Source organism: Lucilia sericata, unplaced genomic scaffold (assembly GCF_015586225.1).
Source record: "Lucilia sericata isolate MDLA Ls3-8-SP2 unplaced genomic scaffold, ASM1558622v1 Contig000083F_arrow, whole genome shotgun sequence".
NCBI classification, from domain to species: domain Eukaryota; kingdom Metazoa; phylum Arthropoda; class Insecta; order Diptera; family Calliphoridae; genus Lucilia; species Lucilia sericata.
In genome coordinates this window covers 462,013-480,311 of record NW_023994116.1, presented here as the reverse complement: position 1 = coordinate 480,311, position 18,299 = coordinate 462,013, and the positions used below count along the sequence as shown (strand labels likewise).

Genomic DNA, 18,299 nt, shown 5'->3' with positions numbered 1-18,299 from the left:
ATGTAAATACTAGAGCCCTGCATGAGTGACTTAAATAATAAATTAAAACATTTGATTTTTTTCAAACACTGTGTTTGACTCACTCATTGTTTTATGAATGAAATGAATAGTATATTTGAAAATAAGGAATGTTAGTCAATACTCAATTCAAACGAAACAAATAATGAGAGTGTTTGTGTGATTCAATTCAAGTAGTATACAGTGAGTGAATCGAGTGAAAGCAAAACAATTTTTAAGTTCGACAAATTAACAGATTTTTTGAATATTACTTCGAATTTTCGAACTTAATTTCGAATAGTCGAAGATAATATAGTAGCGTCATCAACTGTACTTAACACTGCCAAATTTCAGCCAATTTGGTCCACGGAAACTGGTTTTATCAGCTTTAAATTTTTTTCGAACATGAGTTCGAATTTTCGAAAATTTTTTTTTAGTTTTTTGGACCCAAAGAATAATTTAAAAGCATAAAAAATTTTTCGAACATAACTTCGAATTTTCGAACTTAATTTCGAATATTCGAACATAATATTATCTTGTCATCAATTGTACTCAAGACTACCAAATTTCAGCGAATTCGGGCCACAGGAACTAGTTTTAACAGCATTCAAAATTTTCACCATTTATTCAAGAAAAAGTTTGAATCGATTCATTCGATTCAAACAATCTATTTTGTATTGTTTTAACATAAACAAATTGTTTACTCGCTCGATTTGAATGTAGTTGCACATTCACTTGATAGAACTCACAACGTTTGAGTATAACAAAACTTTGTAAATACTATTCTAAACAAACAATGAGTTGAGTGCAAAGCAATGAGTCACTCATTGTGTGTAGCAAATAGAGTTACTCATGCAGGGCTCTAGTAAATACCCATCTAATAATCTATTGAATTAGATTATTTAGGTCTCAAATTTTATTTTTATATTTTCTTCTACTTAAAAAAGTTTAGTTAAAACTAAATTTGGCAGTAAATTCTATAAATAAACTTCCTGATAGCTAATAGCTATGTAAATATTAGAGGCAAAACCAAATACAAAACGTAAATTTTTATAGTCAATAATCCCTAAGATAAAAACATTCACGAGAGATCATTCATTTAATTTAAACCATTGGCCATGGAAATATTTTATATAGTCTACATTTCAGTTTTTGTAAATAGCTCCAAAAACGTTAAAATAAAAACAATTAGCTCGTATGATTACATACATATAAACAATACATGGACATACTTTCTATATTGAGGGATTATGGGGGGACTGTCCAGTAACGTTGGATTAAATGACAAAAAATTTAAACTGATTTAATTAACAGAAATTGCAAGTAAACACGCATTTGAATCAACAGCAAAAAAAAAAAATAAAATTAGACATACCACGCTACGTTTTCTTTGGGTCTAGACTCTAGAGCAACAATTGCAGCAACACGTGCATTATTTTACATGTTGTCAACAATGTTTATTAACGAAACATGAACATGAAGAAAAAAGCAACATTTTTTACAGTGAAATCATTTCAAAATTAAAACTAATTATATAGTAATTTTCATATAAAAGGACATTCGTACGTTTATGGAATGTAATTAAAATAACATGTAACTAACAATAATTACAAAAAATTGAAACGTTCTTTTGTTCACAAGGACGACTTTTATGAACTCTACTTTATCATAATCTGTGTGAATGCATTGGAATACACTTGACATAGATTACTTTGATGTTAAAACTTAAAGTTTGTGAATATTTCCAATACAATTAAAATAATTTCTAAATGAAAAGATATGCCAACTTCATATACGTAACAAACTCCACATCAATGTTACTTTCGTCACATATTTTTAGTAACATTTGTCGATTTTTTTTAATTTTCCCATTTAATAAAATTACATATTATGTTCTTTTGTAAATTTACAAACATGTGTTCGCATAAAATCATGCGCCCAATTAATTATAAAAGTAGAAAGAGGCAAAAGTTTATGGAAAATGACATTGTAATTTGAATAGTTTACTAATTTGCAGAAGATTGTCGTGTTTAAACATTTCGCAAAAATATATTTTTTTAATTTGTTTTCATTTATTCAAACTCAATTGATATGTTGTTTTAGTGTTCTGTTCTTATTGTAAATTAAATTTTAAAATATTTAGAAAAACAACTTTTTATTGCTTCTTTCTATTTGTGTTCAGATACAGATGGTACAATTAAGGATACTACACGCAGATATGCCAATACAAATCAAGCGATCACTCCTCGTCATACGATTGATGCAATTTTAGGTTTAAAAAATCGCCACCAAATGAATGACGGTAAGTGAAATATTAATATAATATTAATATTTTGAAAAATGGCATTTCATGTCAAGTGACCTAACTTAAAAAATCGATTTGGATGACGTTTACACCAAGGTTAGTACTATTGGAATAGGTCAGATTGAAGATTAACGGCCTACTATCCAATAGTACTAACCATGGTGTAAATTTCATCCAAATCGAGTTTTTAAGTTAGCCCACTTGACAAGAAATTCCCAATATGTATGTATATCCCAAAATAATTCATATTTGAGGTATAAAACTAAATTAATCCTTTTATGTAAAATTTCCCCTCTTTATTGGTATTTGATGTAAGTTATTAGTCTTACAACCATTTTCTGAATGGGACTTAAATGGGAAGTAGCGTCAATTATAGACCGAAAGTAATGAAAATTGATAGAGTGATACAACTATGGACCGAGCCTGATAAAATTTGAGAGATATTTTAGTTCTTATTTATGTCGACTTTTGTTGCTATAAAGCAATTTTCTGAGAGGAATATATGGGGGGGGGGGGGAAGGATCAATTAGGGGCCGATCCACTTAAGATTTCACAAAAACAAAACTTGTTTATGTAAAATTTCATCACTATACATTAGACCGACTCACTTTATATGGAAAGCAAAAACGTGTTTTTGTTACCCCTCTCAAAATTTACCTTGCTTTGTTTTATAATGATTCCCAAAATATTTTAGGTCTAGCTGGACCAAATTTAAAAAAGGTATTTTTGAATTATTTTTTAAATTTTAGTTTTGTTTTGAAACAATATATCCAATATGGGGTATCGTTTGAAAGGGTTTTAAAGCCGCGTCCAATGATGTATTAATCATAAATAAGCGTAAAATTTTGCACACCACTGGACGTGGCTTCAAAAAACCTTTCAAATGATACCACATCGTATATTTTGTTTAAGAAAAAACTGTAAAATTTTAAAAAATAACTAAAAAGGGACTTTTTTGTAACCGGTCCAGCTCGCGAACGGGTAGAAATATTGTCGGAACCATCATAAAACAAAACAAAGAATTTTTGGAGCTGGGTAAAATATTGAATTGAACATGAAAAATCGTGTTCCCCATAAGATATTTTCTTGAAAAATGTCCAGCTCACGAACGGACAACACTGAATCCAAAATAACGGCGAATATTTTGAGGGGGGTAACTCAAGCATCATTTTTTGTGAGTCGGTCTTCTGAAGAGGTCCTTATATGGAGGCCAGGTGAAATCGCGGACCTATACTGCCCATTTTCAGTACCAAACAACATCAACCAAAAACATTTTGGCAAAATTTCATCTCTCAAGCGTGTTCCGTTTGGACTCATGTTTTCAAAAGAATGACAAAACCAATATCCCCCCATATTTTTTGATGGTGTGTATAAAAATCTTACATGCTTTCTGATGACGATTTTCTCTTGAACTTTGCCAACCCTGTTAAAAACGAAAAAGTGTATAAAGTGCATATATTCGGAATCTTATACATAGAGCAGTTAATTCATCGAGTTATCCTGTCTGTATTTTTATTGAAAACAATTTTCTGAGGACCCCATATTCTAATCTCAAATTATTCTATAAGGCATGCTTTCAAGATTTTTTCTGTTTCAAAATCGGCCCATAAGTATCGGAATATTTTTAATAAATTTTACCAAGGCAAAAAAATTAATAAAAAATTCAATTCGATAGAAATTTTCACCGAATAAATAAGTAAAAAAAACTTTTTTAAAGTTGTAATTCATTCTTTCACGATCGCTACGCCTCTGATCAATGTTCAATTAATCTGCATTAATAACCACTTAAAACTTATTAAGTGCTTACAAATGTATTTAATAATATCAAAAGTCAAACAAGGCTTATTAAACTGTCAATCAAACAAATAAATAAAATACAACATAAACAACAACAAAGAAAAAAATGTATTAATGAATTGAATCGTTCAATAAACCACGTTTAAAACTGTTTTTTCACGTTTAATGTTGTGTGGTGTAGTGTATTGAAACCAATTAGTAGCGCTCTATAGTGGGCTTAATTTATAACATAAGTTATGAAAACCTCAAAAGAATACAAACAGAAAGACACTGATGAAGATGATGATGATGATGAAGACGAAGAAATTAAGAAAGAAAATGCATTTATCATGACTTTAACAATGTTTGTGGAAGATACTTACTCGCTAATTCGTACAGGCAGATAGAAAATAAATCAAACTTCTAGCGAAGAGCACTAGACAAACTTTCATAACAAGTACATTCATGTGTGTTTGTGGATTTTTTTTAATCCTAAAAGATATTCTGTAAAGATTTTGCCGGTAACTACTAATGGACTTGTAGCCCGACAACCTTTAGCTGTCATTTTAAAATGATATTTGACAGCTTCTAAACCACTCAATGTATTCCTACGAACATTAAAATTAGTAGTAGTAGTGGTTGCTGTTTAATATTCGTAAATGAATGAAATGAATTTGCAAGATTGGTTTATTGTTTATGTTGTTATTTAACGTCAATTATTTCTCTTTGTTATTTCTTAACAACTAATTCAATTAGTGGAAGTATTTTTTTCTTAAATTATAGCAGAAAATGAAATTAATTAAATACATTTCAAAATATTCTACTCTACAAAATTTTACACAATCACATATGCGGTAATTCGGCACCTGATTTACAATTTATAAATTCATTCAATCCTGTATCAATCTTTTGTATGAGTTGTTATGTTGGTCTTGTCATTTTACATCAACTGTTTATTACATACATATGTACATATATATGTAATACTTTTATTACTATATGATATTTTTAAAAATGCTGTTCCTGCTGATGTGCATTAGATGTGCCAAAAATTATCGATTTTTTGCACCTCTCATTTGGATGGGTCTTTTTTGTTCATTGGTCTCTAAAACTAACTTTCGTCAGTTAAAACTCGAAACATTGATTATTTCCTCAAAACTTAACACTTTTTTTAGCATGTTTTTCTGGACTTAGACGGCCTCTAAAACTAACTGTCATCAGTTAAAACTCTAAACATTGATATTTTTTTCCTAAAAAATTTAACTCTTTTTTAGCATTTTTTTCTGGACTTAGACGGCCTAAATAAAGAACCCCATAAAGTTTTTATATCATGAGTAAAATCACTGTAAACTAGTGTAAGCACTTAGCAGAGATTCTAATAAAATTTATTATTATTTTTAATATAAAAAAATAATAGAAAAATTTTTTTTGGAAAGTGGACTCATACAACTTTCAAAATTAACGATTCATATATGTATATAAACTGTAATAATTACATTTTTATTTATAAAAATGAAACGAAATTAATTTTGACGCGCCAAAGTAATAAACCACTTTTAGAAAACACCTTCATTTACTAAATAAGTAGGCGTATTATTCCCCCTAAAAAATAAATAAAATTTTATCTAATCGCTAGCTAAAATCAAATTAATATCAATTCAACTTACTCTTGCTTTAATAAAATCCCACAAAACGACATTATTCGAGTGACGTGACATCTCACTATGGCACCATGTCGGTGGCTTATTTCCCTTTTTCTGTTGTTGAACAACAAGACAATATTTGAATATAATTCATTTAAATAAACATTTTTATTGCAACCACATAAATACAAAAAAAAAACTTACAAAGAAAGCTAAAATAAACTTAAATTGCCTTTTAAAAAGAATCCATAAAAACCGCCCATTACAAACACTTTTCTGCAAATCCCCCATAAATGTTGCATTCTTTATATTAAACAGATAGTTAGTTGGATGTATGTATGTATGTACATGCATATTTATGTATGTATGTAAATACATTAAAGGATAATCCTTAATCCATTTCGTTAACAAAACATTTTTATTTCTTATCTTTGTTTAAAAATCATTAAAACAGTTTTGTTAGTTTAATGTTGCTTTGGAAATATTTTTTTTCCAATTTTTAAAAAGCTGCAGTCGATATAAATAATAATTGTATGTTTGTGTTATTAAAATAAAACATCTTAAATCGACTTAAACAAAATTACACATTCTATTTATTTTATACAAGTTTATTGAAAATTTGAAATCGGTTGCGAGATTTGAATGTTCTAAGCAATATGTGCAAAAATTTTAATGTTTTTTTTGCAATATGTGCAATTTTATGTCAAGTGACCCAACTCAAAAAAGGTTAGTACTATTGGATAGTAGTAGTAACAATGAATTGATAGCTTTCTGAACTAGGACCAATAGGTGAAAAGTTATATTAATTTCAATAAAACCCTGTATGACCAAAATGTCCAACTTTGACCCCCTCTAAATCCGGCAGTTCTTGACCGATAGAGATGAAAATTTGTGCTCGTACTAACCGTGGTGTATTTCATACAAATCGGAAGACAGTGACAGAAGACATTTTAAAAGACATTTAAAAAGGGTCACTTGAAACGAAATTGTCCATATGTATACGAATTGATTGTTTTCATTCGAAAATACAATACGTATTAGTTAAAACAGAAATCAGAAACGAGATAAACTTAAATAAGCATTTAGACAAAAAATATTTAAAAATAATAAACAAATATATTTTCTTTTTCAAAGAAATCCTAATGAGAATATTTAAATCATAACCAAATATTTTAGCTTGTTAGAGCTCAATCAGTATAGATTTTTTTTTCATGTTTTTATAACCTGTTAAAGTCATAATTGAAATTCAGTTTTTGAAGGAAAATGCACAAGATATTCCTTGTTTTTATGCCTTATTTATATGTATTTTTTAAAAGGCAATCAGTTACAAATCAGCGAAAATTGTGGCAAGAAAGAATTATATAAATTGTGTTTTTCCTTATCAGTTTATAATCTTAAACATGAAACTTGTATGATTATGATTACGTGACATTTGTGAGTTTTACTTCTATACTCGTATTAAACTTGTAGCAATTTAGCACATTAGATCCTTTACTATTACGAATATACATATGTACATACATTCTACTTATATTTTTTGTTTTTTTTTTTACTATTTATTCTAACTGGTTTACTAAATATACCGACAATTTAGTTTGTTTGTAAAACATTTGTCATCAAGAAAAGTAATTCGGCTGGTAGTGTAATGTCAAAATAATTGCTTGTAATGAATGGTTACAAATTGATTAAATCTAGATGGGGGAAGAAGTACTTGCGACACTATACCATTGGACGTTTGCAACATGGTTGCATTAGAGTAATAAATTTCGTTTTTAATATCCCAATGAGAATATAATATAGTAAGTGTTATTGGTAGCTGAATAAATAATGCCACATTTGCAAATATCACATAAAACGTTGACCCAAAGAACTTTTGCAAAAAAATAAAAAATTAATTCACACCATGATTTTTATTGAAATTAGCTTCTGCATTAAAATTCAATAACTCATTTTCAACACACTGCCGTTTTTTATTTCTGCTAAATGGCATATACATACCTACATACATATGTACATATGTAGTATGTATACATATATATTTTTTTTAATTTATTATTAAACTCAGCAGGTTATGGCTTAGCAAATTAAATGCTTTAATAATATAATTAACAAAATAATAAAAAAAGTGCAAAATAAAAACACTATTAATAAAGATGTGAAAAAGTGTATAAGTAGGAAAAAATAAAGATAAAACAAATTAAGTAGCTCACCTGGAAGCTTTAACCTAAAAAATAGGCGCAACTAATTTGTTAAAAGCCCACACGCACACAGGTTGATGAACAGCTGTATATAAAAACAGATTTTATTCCAAAAATAAAAACTAAATGTACATTTACCAATTAACAAAATATGAAATACATTTATTAATGATATTTGAATTACAAAAAAAATGAATGAACAAGATACAACGAGCACTTAAAGCATTAAGAAATTGGATCAAACAAATTAAGAAATAAACCTTTCTTTCTTTCACCGATATGTATTTGCCTTTTAAGTTTAAGACATTCAGTTAATTATCTGTTTAAAGAAAATAGATTAAACCAAAATTACAATTCGGCTCTTTAGATAAAGATCAAATTCAAAATATAGTCTTGTTAAATGACATGTTTAGATACTTTGAACAAAATTGTTTCTGTTTTAAGTATATTTTTCCTTTACAAAAAAAAAAAATAAAAAACAATTACAATGAAAAATATTTTACTCGCTGCAACAAATATTCTTTCTTAAACGCCTTTTAATTTGACATTAATCGTGTCAAAATGATGATTTGACACATCTAAACACATTTTGCTCTTTCTCTTTAGCTCCATTTTCAAACAACGTCTCTCATCTCAGACTTTTTAAAAAGTGACAGTAATCCAGATACTGGTCTCCGATGCTGTTCGTATATTGCATTATCATTAAGAAAAAAATTATACAGAAATCTTGATGTTGATGATGATAATTCTTTATAAAAACCAAAATTTATTAAAGAAAATTAAGTGGCGGCACACTTAATTGAAATGTTATTAGTTGGTAATACGCGTACTTCGTAAACATTTTATGAATACAGACAAAGGGACAATATATGAATGACCTTTGGAAAATTAAAGTTGTATAGTCATGCTTCTTTAATGGACAGTAAAATAGTTTATATAACCAATAATTTCATAAAGAATAACAACAACATGATTATAAAACATAAAATTCTGTATATTTTTGAAGAAGCATAAAATATTTTGTTTCCTTAATTGGGGTATTTATAGAGTCTTTCCAGAAAAGATCGTAGAGTTAAAAATGTTTAAGACAAGTGTTGGTGTTACTTGAAAACAAATATAAATTGTACAATAGAATAAAGTAATATTTGTTAATTTATGGGGAATTTCGTGTCAAGTGACCCAACTTTAAAAATCATTGTCTTCTGATTTGGATGAATCGGTCAAGAACTACCGGACTTAGAGGAAGAAAAAGCTATCTGAAAGGAAATTGTAAAAGCTTTATTTTAAGCAAAAAAAGGGCCTAATTTGAAAAAAAAAAATAAAAAAATTAAAAAAAGTTTTTTTTTTTTTTTTGGAAAGAATGAAGAAAAAAGCTATATGAACTCCTTTGGACCAATAGGTGAAAAGTTACACTCATTTGAACAAAACCTTGTATCACCAAAAAGTCCGACTTTGACCTCCTCTAAATCCGGAAGTTCTTGACCGATAGAGCTGAAAATTTGTGTCCTACTAGCCTTGACATGAAATTCCCCTTATATATTACAATACAATTACAAATTATATTCTAACCTAATTAACGGAAGAATATATGCCATTTACATATACAGAACAAACATGTGGGATTCGAACTTACAACCTCCAGATTGAAATATAAACTTTCGGGATACCAAACAGTTTATCTTCTGTTTTAATAAGTTTGTAACTGACAGATATTCTTATATTTATTTTAATATCATTCATTCCGTAATAAAACCCCATTCCACAATATACATGGAGTATCGGGTCTCTTTGGTGGTTTTATTTCCCGCTATACCGTAGTGCCTAAACATTACATGATAAATAGGAAAAATAATTTAACTATGAATTAAATGTTTCCCTGTAACCACCGGTATTAATTATATAAAATTATTTAATAGACTTGTAAAAAGTCACATTTTAGTCGCAACTACATACATTACGTCAAATCAATAAAATTTAATTAATTCTAGTTGAAAAAAAAAACAGTTATCAAAAATATTTCTAGAGGTGTAATAGAAAAAAATATATACAATTCCCAATAATTGTTGTACTAATAGTCGTTGTTGTTATTGGTGTTATTTTCATATTTGCCGTTGTTATTGTAGTTGTTTTTGTATAAACCATTACAATCGTACATCATCATCAAAATGCAATTACTCAACACAACATAATTATACATTTTTCAAACTATTAATTGGATTCGAAGTTAAACAATGTAATTGCATTCATTGTTTAAATGGAATGAAATGAATTGAAATTGTGCACTAATATGAATCAAACAAATGTAATAAACAAGGACCTCGAATTGTCAGACGACACACAAACACAGCCAACATATGACTATAATATGACCACAAATTGATTACAACTGGAAAAAGTCAATTTGTTGCCGGGTTTTAGGCACTTTTACTCGAACAACTAACAATAGCTTTCACTCCTTCGATAAATACATACATAGATGGGCGGCATGGGATGGGAGGGAAATCGTTTGGAATGTATTTGTCGAACAAGTGTACAATTATCCTTTTTAGTTTTTAGTCATTTCATAGTGATATCATTAACACCACCCAAACAACCCACTTTATTTAACTCAACTTTCGGTTAGTTAGCTTTTCGTTCATTACGAATAAATTTTTGTAACGTGTACCTAATATTCTGTTTAAGAGAGTCTAATGACTTTCTTGCATGTCACATGATACTTTTGTATTGTTTTCGTTCTTTACTCTAACTTTGGCAAATAGTTAAAGCATATTGCTCAATAAAATTAAATGATTTCTTTTTATTCCTTCGTCGTCGTTGTGGTTGTTGTTTTTGTTTATTTTGGTTTTGATAGTCTCATGAGTTAATTCGTTATTTCGAGTTCAGTTTAAAGTCTATTCAGCAGGCGTTTTAAAAATTTTTATTATGCCACATTGTAAATATAAAACGGCGTCTAATTGAAAGTCATTTAGGTTTTGTATACCACAAACAGGAGCCCAACCAATACCGACTCGTTGTCACAGTACTATCTGTTAAAAGGGAAACAATTTTGTATGTTCATTGAAGTCAACGGATAAAAGAACTTGGAAAAATGTTTTATTTTGCTTTTTTGACTTTTATTTTATATAATTCAAATCTGATTCGCGTGTTGTAGGGTGAATGTTAACACTAGATTGCTTAGCATTTAATGCTCAACATACGATTATGTTTTAATTTAAAAATAATACTATGATTACTACACGTTATAAATATTTCGTGGTTAATTAAATTGTATTTAATTATTAGGTGTTTTATACTTGATTATTACATGCAAATACATTGATTCAAATTAGACAGACAATCACTTAAATTGATTGAATGATAATAATTACATATATAAATATGTATAAATCTATAATCAAATTCAAACTCTAAGATTTTCGATGTAGAAAACTAATATACAACAAATATGTTTTATTCCTAAATCACAACAGGTGATTGTGATGACGCCACCGATTTGCGTTGTAACAAAACGTTGGCACAACTACGCAACATGGACAATCATATGGTCACGTTAATGCAACAGCAACGTCATAATTCTTCATATTCCCTGCCTTCACCTAACGGTCAAATGCACCAAAGTAATATGTCATCTATGAATTTACCTCCACCTTCTACTCATCCGCAACATGGTCAACATAGTCATCTTGGCTATCATAATACGTTAATGAATTTCCAACAGCAGCAACAACAACATAATTTTCATGCTGCCACTAACCACGTACTATCATATAGCAATCTTCAAGATACCACCGATATGAACGACAGTCGTATTAGTCCGTCCATGAATAGTAGTGATTATTTAAATTCAATGCATCAAATGGTCGAAGCCAACAATTTAAACCAATTGCACCACAACAATGACATGAGTCCACATGCTAACATGACGACTCAATCACAAATCCAACCACCACCAGCGACATCGGCAATTATGAATTCTGGTGTCTATCATAGTCATCAACAACATTTGGCTGCCTTAGCTGCACATGCCCAAGCCCAAGCGCAGCATGATCAAAAGTTTGCCAAGTCATCGTCATTATCCTCAACAACATCAACTGCAGCAGCAACAACCACAGCAGCGGCTGCTGCATCATTAGTGGCATCAACAATGGCTAATCAAATGACGGCTTCTTCTACGTATTTTTCCAATAATGGCGCCTCCAATCTTGTACATAATCTCAACGATTATGACGAGCGTTCGTTGTCCTCTATGTCCAATGGAGGGGATATTGATGCCGTTACTGAAGATGAGGATGAAGCGAAGGACCCCAATGATACACACAACATCGATGTAACATCTTCACCACAACACACAGGGTTTGGCAATGGCTCTGGACTAAAACGAAAGTTAACTTCAAATTCTTCTTCTTACTGTGATGACTTAAATACAATCAACAACATCAATACAAATGACGATAGAACTAGCGAGTGCCTAAGCAAAAATCTAATGAATAGCAACGGCGGTGCCGGGGATAATTATTTGCTGAAGACTCAATTCGAAGGAGGAGTGAGACCGCGATCATTGGAAGACATGCAGAAACAAAATTTTATGTCGCTTAATGGGAATTCAACTATGGAACACAATCTTAGCGGTCAGTCTCAACAACAACAACAGCAACAAAAGCACTTGGACGATTATAACAGATTACACCACATAAGTGGGGGAGGCAGTGTGGGACCAGCCGGGGACCAACAGGATCGGCTTAACGACAACGATAGTGTCATGAATGGCAGTTGTGCATCAAGTGAAGATCTTAATCAAACAAATTCCAGTGAACAGGGTGAAAAAATTACTTCCGGCAGTGATGATGAAGGTAAGAATATCCGAACACGATCTAAATTAAATACCATTCATGTTGAAAAACAACCCTTTTATTTTATTTCGTTATAGGACAAGATGACAATTGTTCAAAAAAGAAACATCGACGCAATCGTACAACCTTTACAACATATCAATTGCATGAATTGGAAAGAGCCTTTGAAAAATCGCACTATCCCGATGTATATTCCCGCGAAGAGTTAGCCATGAAGGTTAATTTACCTGAAGTTAGAGTACAGGTGAGTTGGGCAAAAATTCTTTTCAAATTCATACATACGCATACCGTAGCAAAAACACATTAGTGGGCGCAAGCAAAATAAAAAGTGTGAATAAAATACAACGGTTTCAAATTCAAAACAAAAAACGGAAATTAAATAATTTCCGTTAACAATTTATTTTCACAATGAAATTAAGTTCAATCAAGTTAAATTAGGTGTTGCATAAAAGTAACAAATAAATTTGTATATAGATACAAAATAATACACATACGTATTTTACGTACTTGTGTATATGAAATACTCCTAGAAGGTAAGGCAAATATCAGACGTAATTCAAAACTTTGAAAAAACTAAAAATTCCGTTAATTTTCTGTTTAAAAATAAAATCACATTTAGTTGATTTATAAATAAAATATTGTCGTCAAACATTTACTTTTCATATCCCCTTTCAACATTTTTACGCAAATACTTTAAGTTGTGAAAAGTTGAAATAAATAAGAAACCTAAAAACTTTTTTCTAGAAGGAAAAAACTCTCAATTTAAAGGAAAACATAGTTTATGGCAAATAAAGGAGGATTATATGACTATGTATATTAAATTTAATTTTTTTTTTGAACTGCAGACCTTTTATATCAACACAAAAAAGTGGGTGCTTGATAGTATAGTCGAAGTCGATAGTCGAAAATGTATCCTTAATGCTGTTGTGTTAAAAAATCTTTAAATTCGATTATTTAAATTGTCACATACTTTTCAGAAATATCAAGTGATTTATTTTTCATTGTATCTTAAGTTCTTCGAGTATACAAAATAACGTTATAGTAAAAAGAAACTCAAATAGACAAAAATTTACTTTAGCGGTTTTAACATACATAAATACTATCAAATTTCGTGATTTGACAAATCATTTTTATTGACTAAACATTATCATGCCAAAGTAACAGCCGAAAACATACAAATTTTAACAATACAATAATAACAACTCTTAGTAAAATTATATTCAGGGTTGTTTTCACAACACATTCATACATACTTTTGTGGAGTGTAATTTTAACTAAAATGAATTAAGTAGTATAAATGTAATAAATCAATTTTCAAGTTTGGCAAATTTATAAAATTAAATAGATTTGTACCGCCTTATTCATAAACTTTTATGAAAGGTTTATAAATCAAATTTTCATACAAAATTTGTTCTATAAACCTTTAATAAATTGTTATGAATAAGGCTTTAAAGTTTAAAATCAAATGTAATTTTAATCCCTGTTAACTCCACCTCCCGTTATCGTTTAACCTGTAGATTTACTGCGGTTAAAATATTTTTCATATAAAAAATGTCAATTTAACCTTACGATAAAATATAACCAGACATTGAGATAATGGGGGTATGAAATTAAAAATTTAAGCATTTTTATAAAACTACTTTAATATTTTGATCTAAAATACAGTAAATTTTTAAACCTGGTTTTAGTAAATTGTCATCTGCAGTATGGAAATAAATAACAGGGTACAAACGGTTCAATCCACCACACAATTTCCAATGACAATGTAATATAATAAAAGGGTAAATAAAATACCACAACAATATAAAAAAAAACACACACGAAAATATCGTTGTCTGCAAATATTTTGTGTGAATATTGTCAAATTCTATAAAGGAAAGTACGAAAAATATGTATGTATGCAAACAAAATTTTGAATAGAATGATGAACCACCACCCACCCACCTGCTCTTAATCGTATATGAAGTCTAAACATGCACAAAATATTCATAATAAAAGTATAAATTTGAATTTGATTTCGATTTTTTCTTGCCTCATTTTTGTTGTTTTGCATAAATTTACCTTATCAAAGATTTTTATTTGGCATTATTATGGTACAGCCCTTAAATGTCACTTTGTCAAATTGACGCTAAATTCAAATTATTTCAAAATATTTTTGGTGCCGAAGAAAGTGGGCAATATCTGTCTCTGTGTCTGTGGAATTTTCATAGAAGTTTCAAATAGTTTTATAGTATTATTCTTTGAAATTATAACTTTATTACATTATTTTGTTTCTGGTGTTTTGTAATCGATTCAATAGATTTGTTAAATGTTTGTTTAAAAAGTTTTGATTGGTTTTTATTCATTATTACTTAGAGGAAATTAGTTTGCAATAAAAATTATATTGTTCATTGAAATCATGACTAATTGGGAGAATATAACGTAAATAGGATATCTCAAATTGGAACTTGGCAAGACAACACTGATTCTATGACACGAGATTTACTATTATGAATATGTATTTTGGTATATGTCCTTCTGTATGTGTACTTTAGAGGTACTAAAAAGTATAAATTTTCCATATTTTCCAATTTTGAAACTTTTTTTTCAGATTTTTTTAAAACTAAACTAATGTTATTTAAATTGTATTTTTAATCTTTTCCAAAAAATATTATCTTTAAGAGAAAATTATCTTTTCAATAAAGTATTAAACATTTGTCGATTCCTCTAGAAGATATTAAAGAAGTAATGCAAAACTCTGCTATTATATACTTAGAAATAATAAATTTAACACCAGTTAGTTTTAGACACTAATAAACTATACAGATCCATCCAGGAAAATTAAATTTTGTATGTCATCGATGGCCTTTAATTTGTTTGATCAGTTTTATTATTAAAATTCGGTGCAACAAATGTTTGCATCTATGATCATAAATCCAAATTAAAATAAAAGAAAAACATTTAATATACCATGTCGACCATTGATTGAAATGTTCCCTTTTTAATCGAAATGTCGCTACAACAATAACAGTTGTGATAATAAAATAATAATAACAACAATAATGATAACATTAATCTTGAAATTATGCGCTAGATTATCATAATACAACATTTGACACTTGGCAAATTAAATGCCAACCGAAAAAATAACTGAAACAAATAAAAAGTTTGTGTTGTTTTAGTCGGTTGTTGTTGTTTTTTTTTTTTTTTGGTTTGTAGTTTTGCCACAAATAAGTAACGAGGAAACTTTTATGATGAGAAAGGAAACACATGTTTGTTGCAACTGAAAATGGCAACGTTGTGGTAATAAATGACAATTATTTTATTGAGATTAAAAGACTAAAACCAAAACACAACAAAATCCCTGAAAGAGAGCAAAAGGATACGTAGAGGAGATAGAGAGAAAGAGACAAATATTCCCACAAGGGTTAAAAAAGAGCAATTGTTTATAGAAGAATCATCACAGAAGAGACAGCGGATGATGACATTAAGGAAAAATCTGCAAAACTAAGGGGTGGCAAAATAATGATTTTTGTATTCCACATACTATTAGTTGTCTATTGTTGTTGTAGTTTTTATACGGACTGAATGGGAAAAGAAAAAAACTAGACTTAATGTTGGAAGACTTTTTGTTGTTGTTCTCTGGTCGTTCGTGGCATAAACTGAAGTGGCATGTAGCAGCATCTGTAAAGTGTTTGAAAACACCTAATCATACGCTGGATTAAGCACAATCATTGAAGAAAATTACAATTTACAATGTGTATGAAGAATGGAAAATAAAAGAACCAAAAAAACCTAGTAGAGTGTGGATGGAGTCGAAGTGTTCCTGGATGAAGATGTATGTATGTACGTCTACTTGAATGTGTTTATGGTTAAAAGGGAGTTTTATTTAGCTTTACACGAAGAAGTAGTAGTGTGTACGTACGTACGTACGTTTATTTATGCTTGTTATAAATAATCGTTGTGTTTGTACATTGTTGTAGTTCTTGTTATTGTTGCTGCCACAAGAAGGGTTAATTAAAATGTAATTTAGTGTAAAAGCAGAGTAAATTGTAGAGTAAATCAAATAGAAAAGAAATTCATTTAATTCACATACAACAGAAAACTGTCTAATAGAAATTGATTAAGTTTAACAAATTTTGATTGATTGATTCTTTTGATTCCTTTCTACGAATTTAAGTGCCACTACAAAGATTGAGTTATAATAGGAAAAAAGGATTAAATAATTTCAAACAATGGGATTTAGTAATGATTTTTTTATTCTACATACTTATAGTTGTATGTATAACTTTATGTAAAACAAGTTAGAGATTATGGTTGGCCGACTGTATGATGCCCCACTTTGTTAGCTTCCAGTGCCCAATTAAAGATTGATTCTGATAAAATAACTTGATCTAAAATAACGATTAACTTCTTTACATGTTGTGAAGAACTATGTCCAAATTTGGACAGATCCCTAAAAAAAGTTCAATTTTGTTTCTATCCTATATCAAGAACTTATTTCTTATTAATTTTGAATTACTTAAATTACATATATATTTGAACCATTTATTTTGAAATTAGTATGGGTCCACTTGCTATACCCACTATCAAAAAAGATGGGAGTATATTGATTTTGTCATTTCGTTTGTAACACATCGAAATACTGATATATAAATTATGGATCCTAAATAAATTCTATGACGATCTAGCCTTGTCCGTATGATGAATGCATGATAGAGTCCGAAATTTTATAATATTCCTTATTGTTTATAATATTCCTGTTTGTTTTGTATTGAAAATGGGCAATATCGGTCCACGTTTTCGCATAGCCTCCATACAAGTTACCTCCGCAGTCATAACTGTTTTAAAAATATGAGTATAGTGATGAAATTCGACATAAGCCTCTTACGACCCAAAATCTTCCCACCGAATTTTATAAGGATCGGTCCATAATCTACATTACCACCATATAAGGTCCTCCTTAAGAAAATTACTTTAACGCTCATAACTGTGGCAATGAAATTCGAGATAAACAAAAAATATATATATTTTGTTTTTAAAAATGAATTGTTAATTCGAAAGAGCTTGGTCCATAATTGACTTAAGCACATTCCTTTTACGGCATTATTGTTGTTTTATTGTACATGAGTCTGTACAATAAATTATTGTAGTATTATTGAAAATTGCCAACTTTTTGAGTTAATGGAATAAATGTCAAGTAAAAGGTAGTAAAAATGATAAAAATTCTCGATTAACCGATCAATTTTAAATTAAACGATTATGAAACGATTAACTTAAAACCTCGAATAGTTATTGAGATGTAGGGTATAAAAACTACTAGTATACTCACAGACTTAGTACGTGTATCAATATTCAAATAAAACTGTCAAAGTTTTAGTAATTGTTAGAAAAGTAAATCAGATTATCAATAAAAAAAAATTACTTGAAATATTTTATACACAAATGCATACAAAATATATGAATTTATAAATAATTTGTATTGAATTTCAATAAAAACAAAAAAACTATAATTTGAGAAATCTTTACTAGTTATTCATATAGTAACAAT

At 29.1% G+C, this 18,299-nt stretch overlaps 1 protein-coding gene across 1 annotated transcript in view; it reads left to right on the top strand.

The window, feature by feature from the left end:
• The window catches only part of LOC119599591 (retinal homeobox protein Rx), a 36,365-nt gene that overhangs the window by 2,175 nt on the left and 15,891 nt on the right, over positions 1–18,299 (top strand). The window contains exons 2-4 of the mRNA XM_037949407.1: positions 2,180–2,299; positions 11,390–12,769; positions 12,847–13,013. Coding sequence (XP_037805335.1) covers positions 2,180–2,299; positions 11,390–12,769; positions 12,847–13,013 — 1,667 coding nt within the window. The remainder of the gene's footprint in view (positions 1–2,179; positions 2,300–11,389; positions 12,770–12,846; positions 13,014–18,299) is intronic.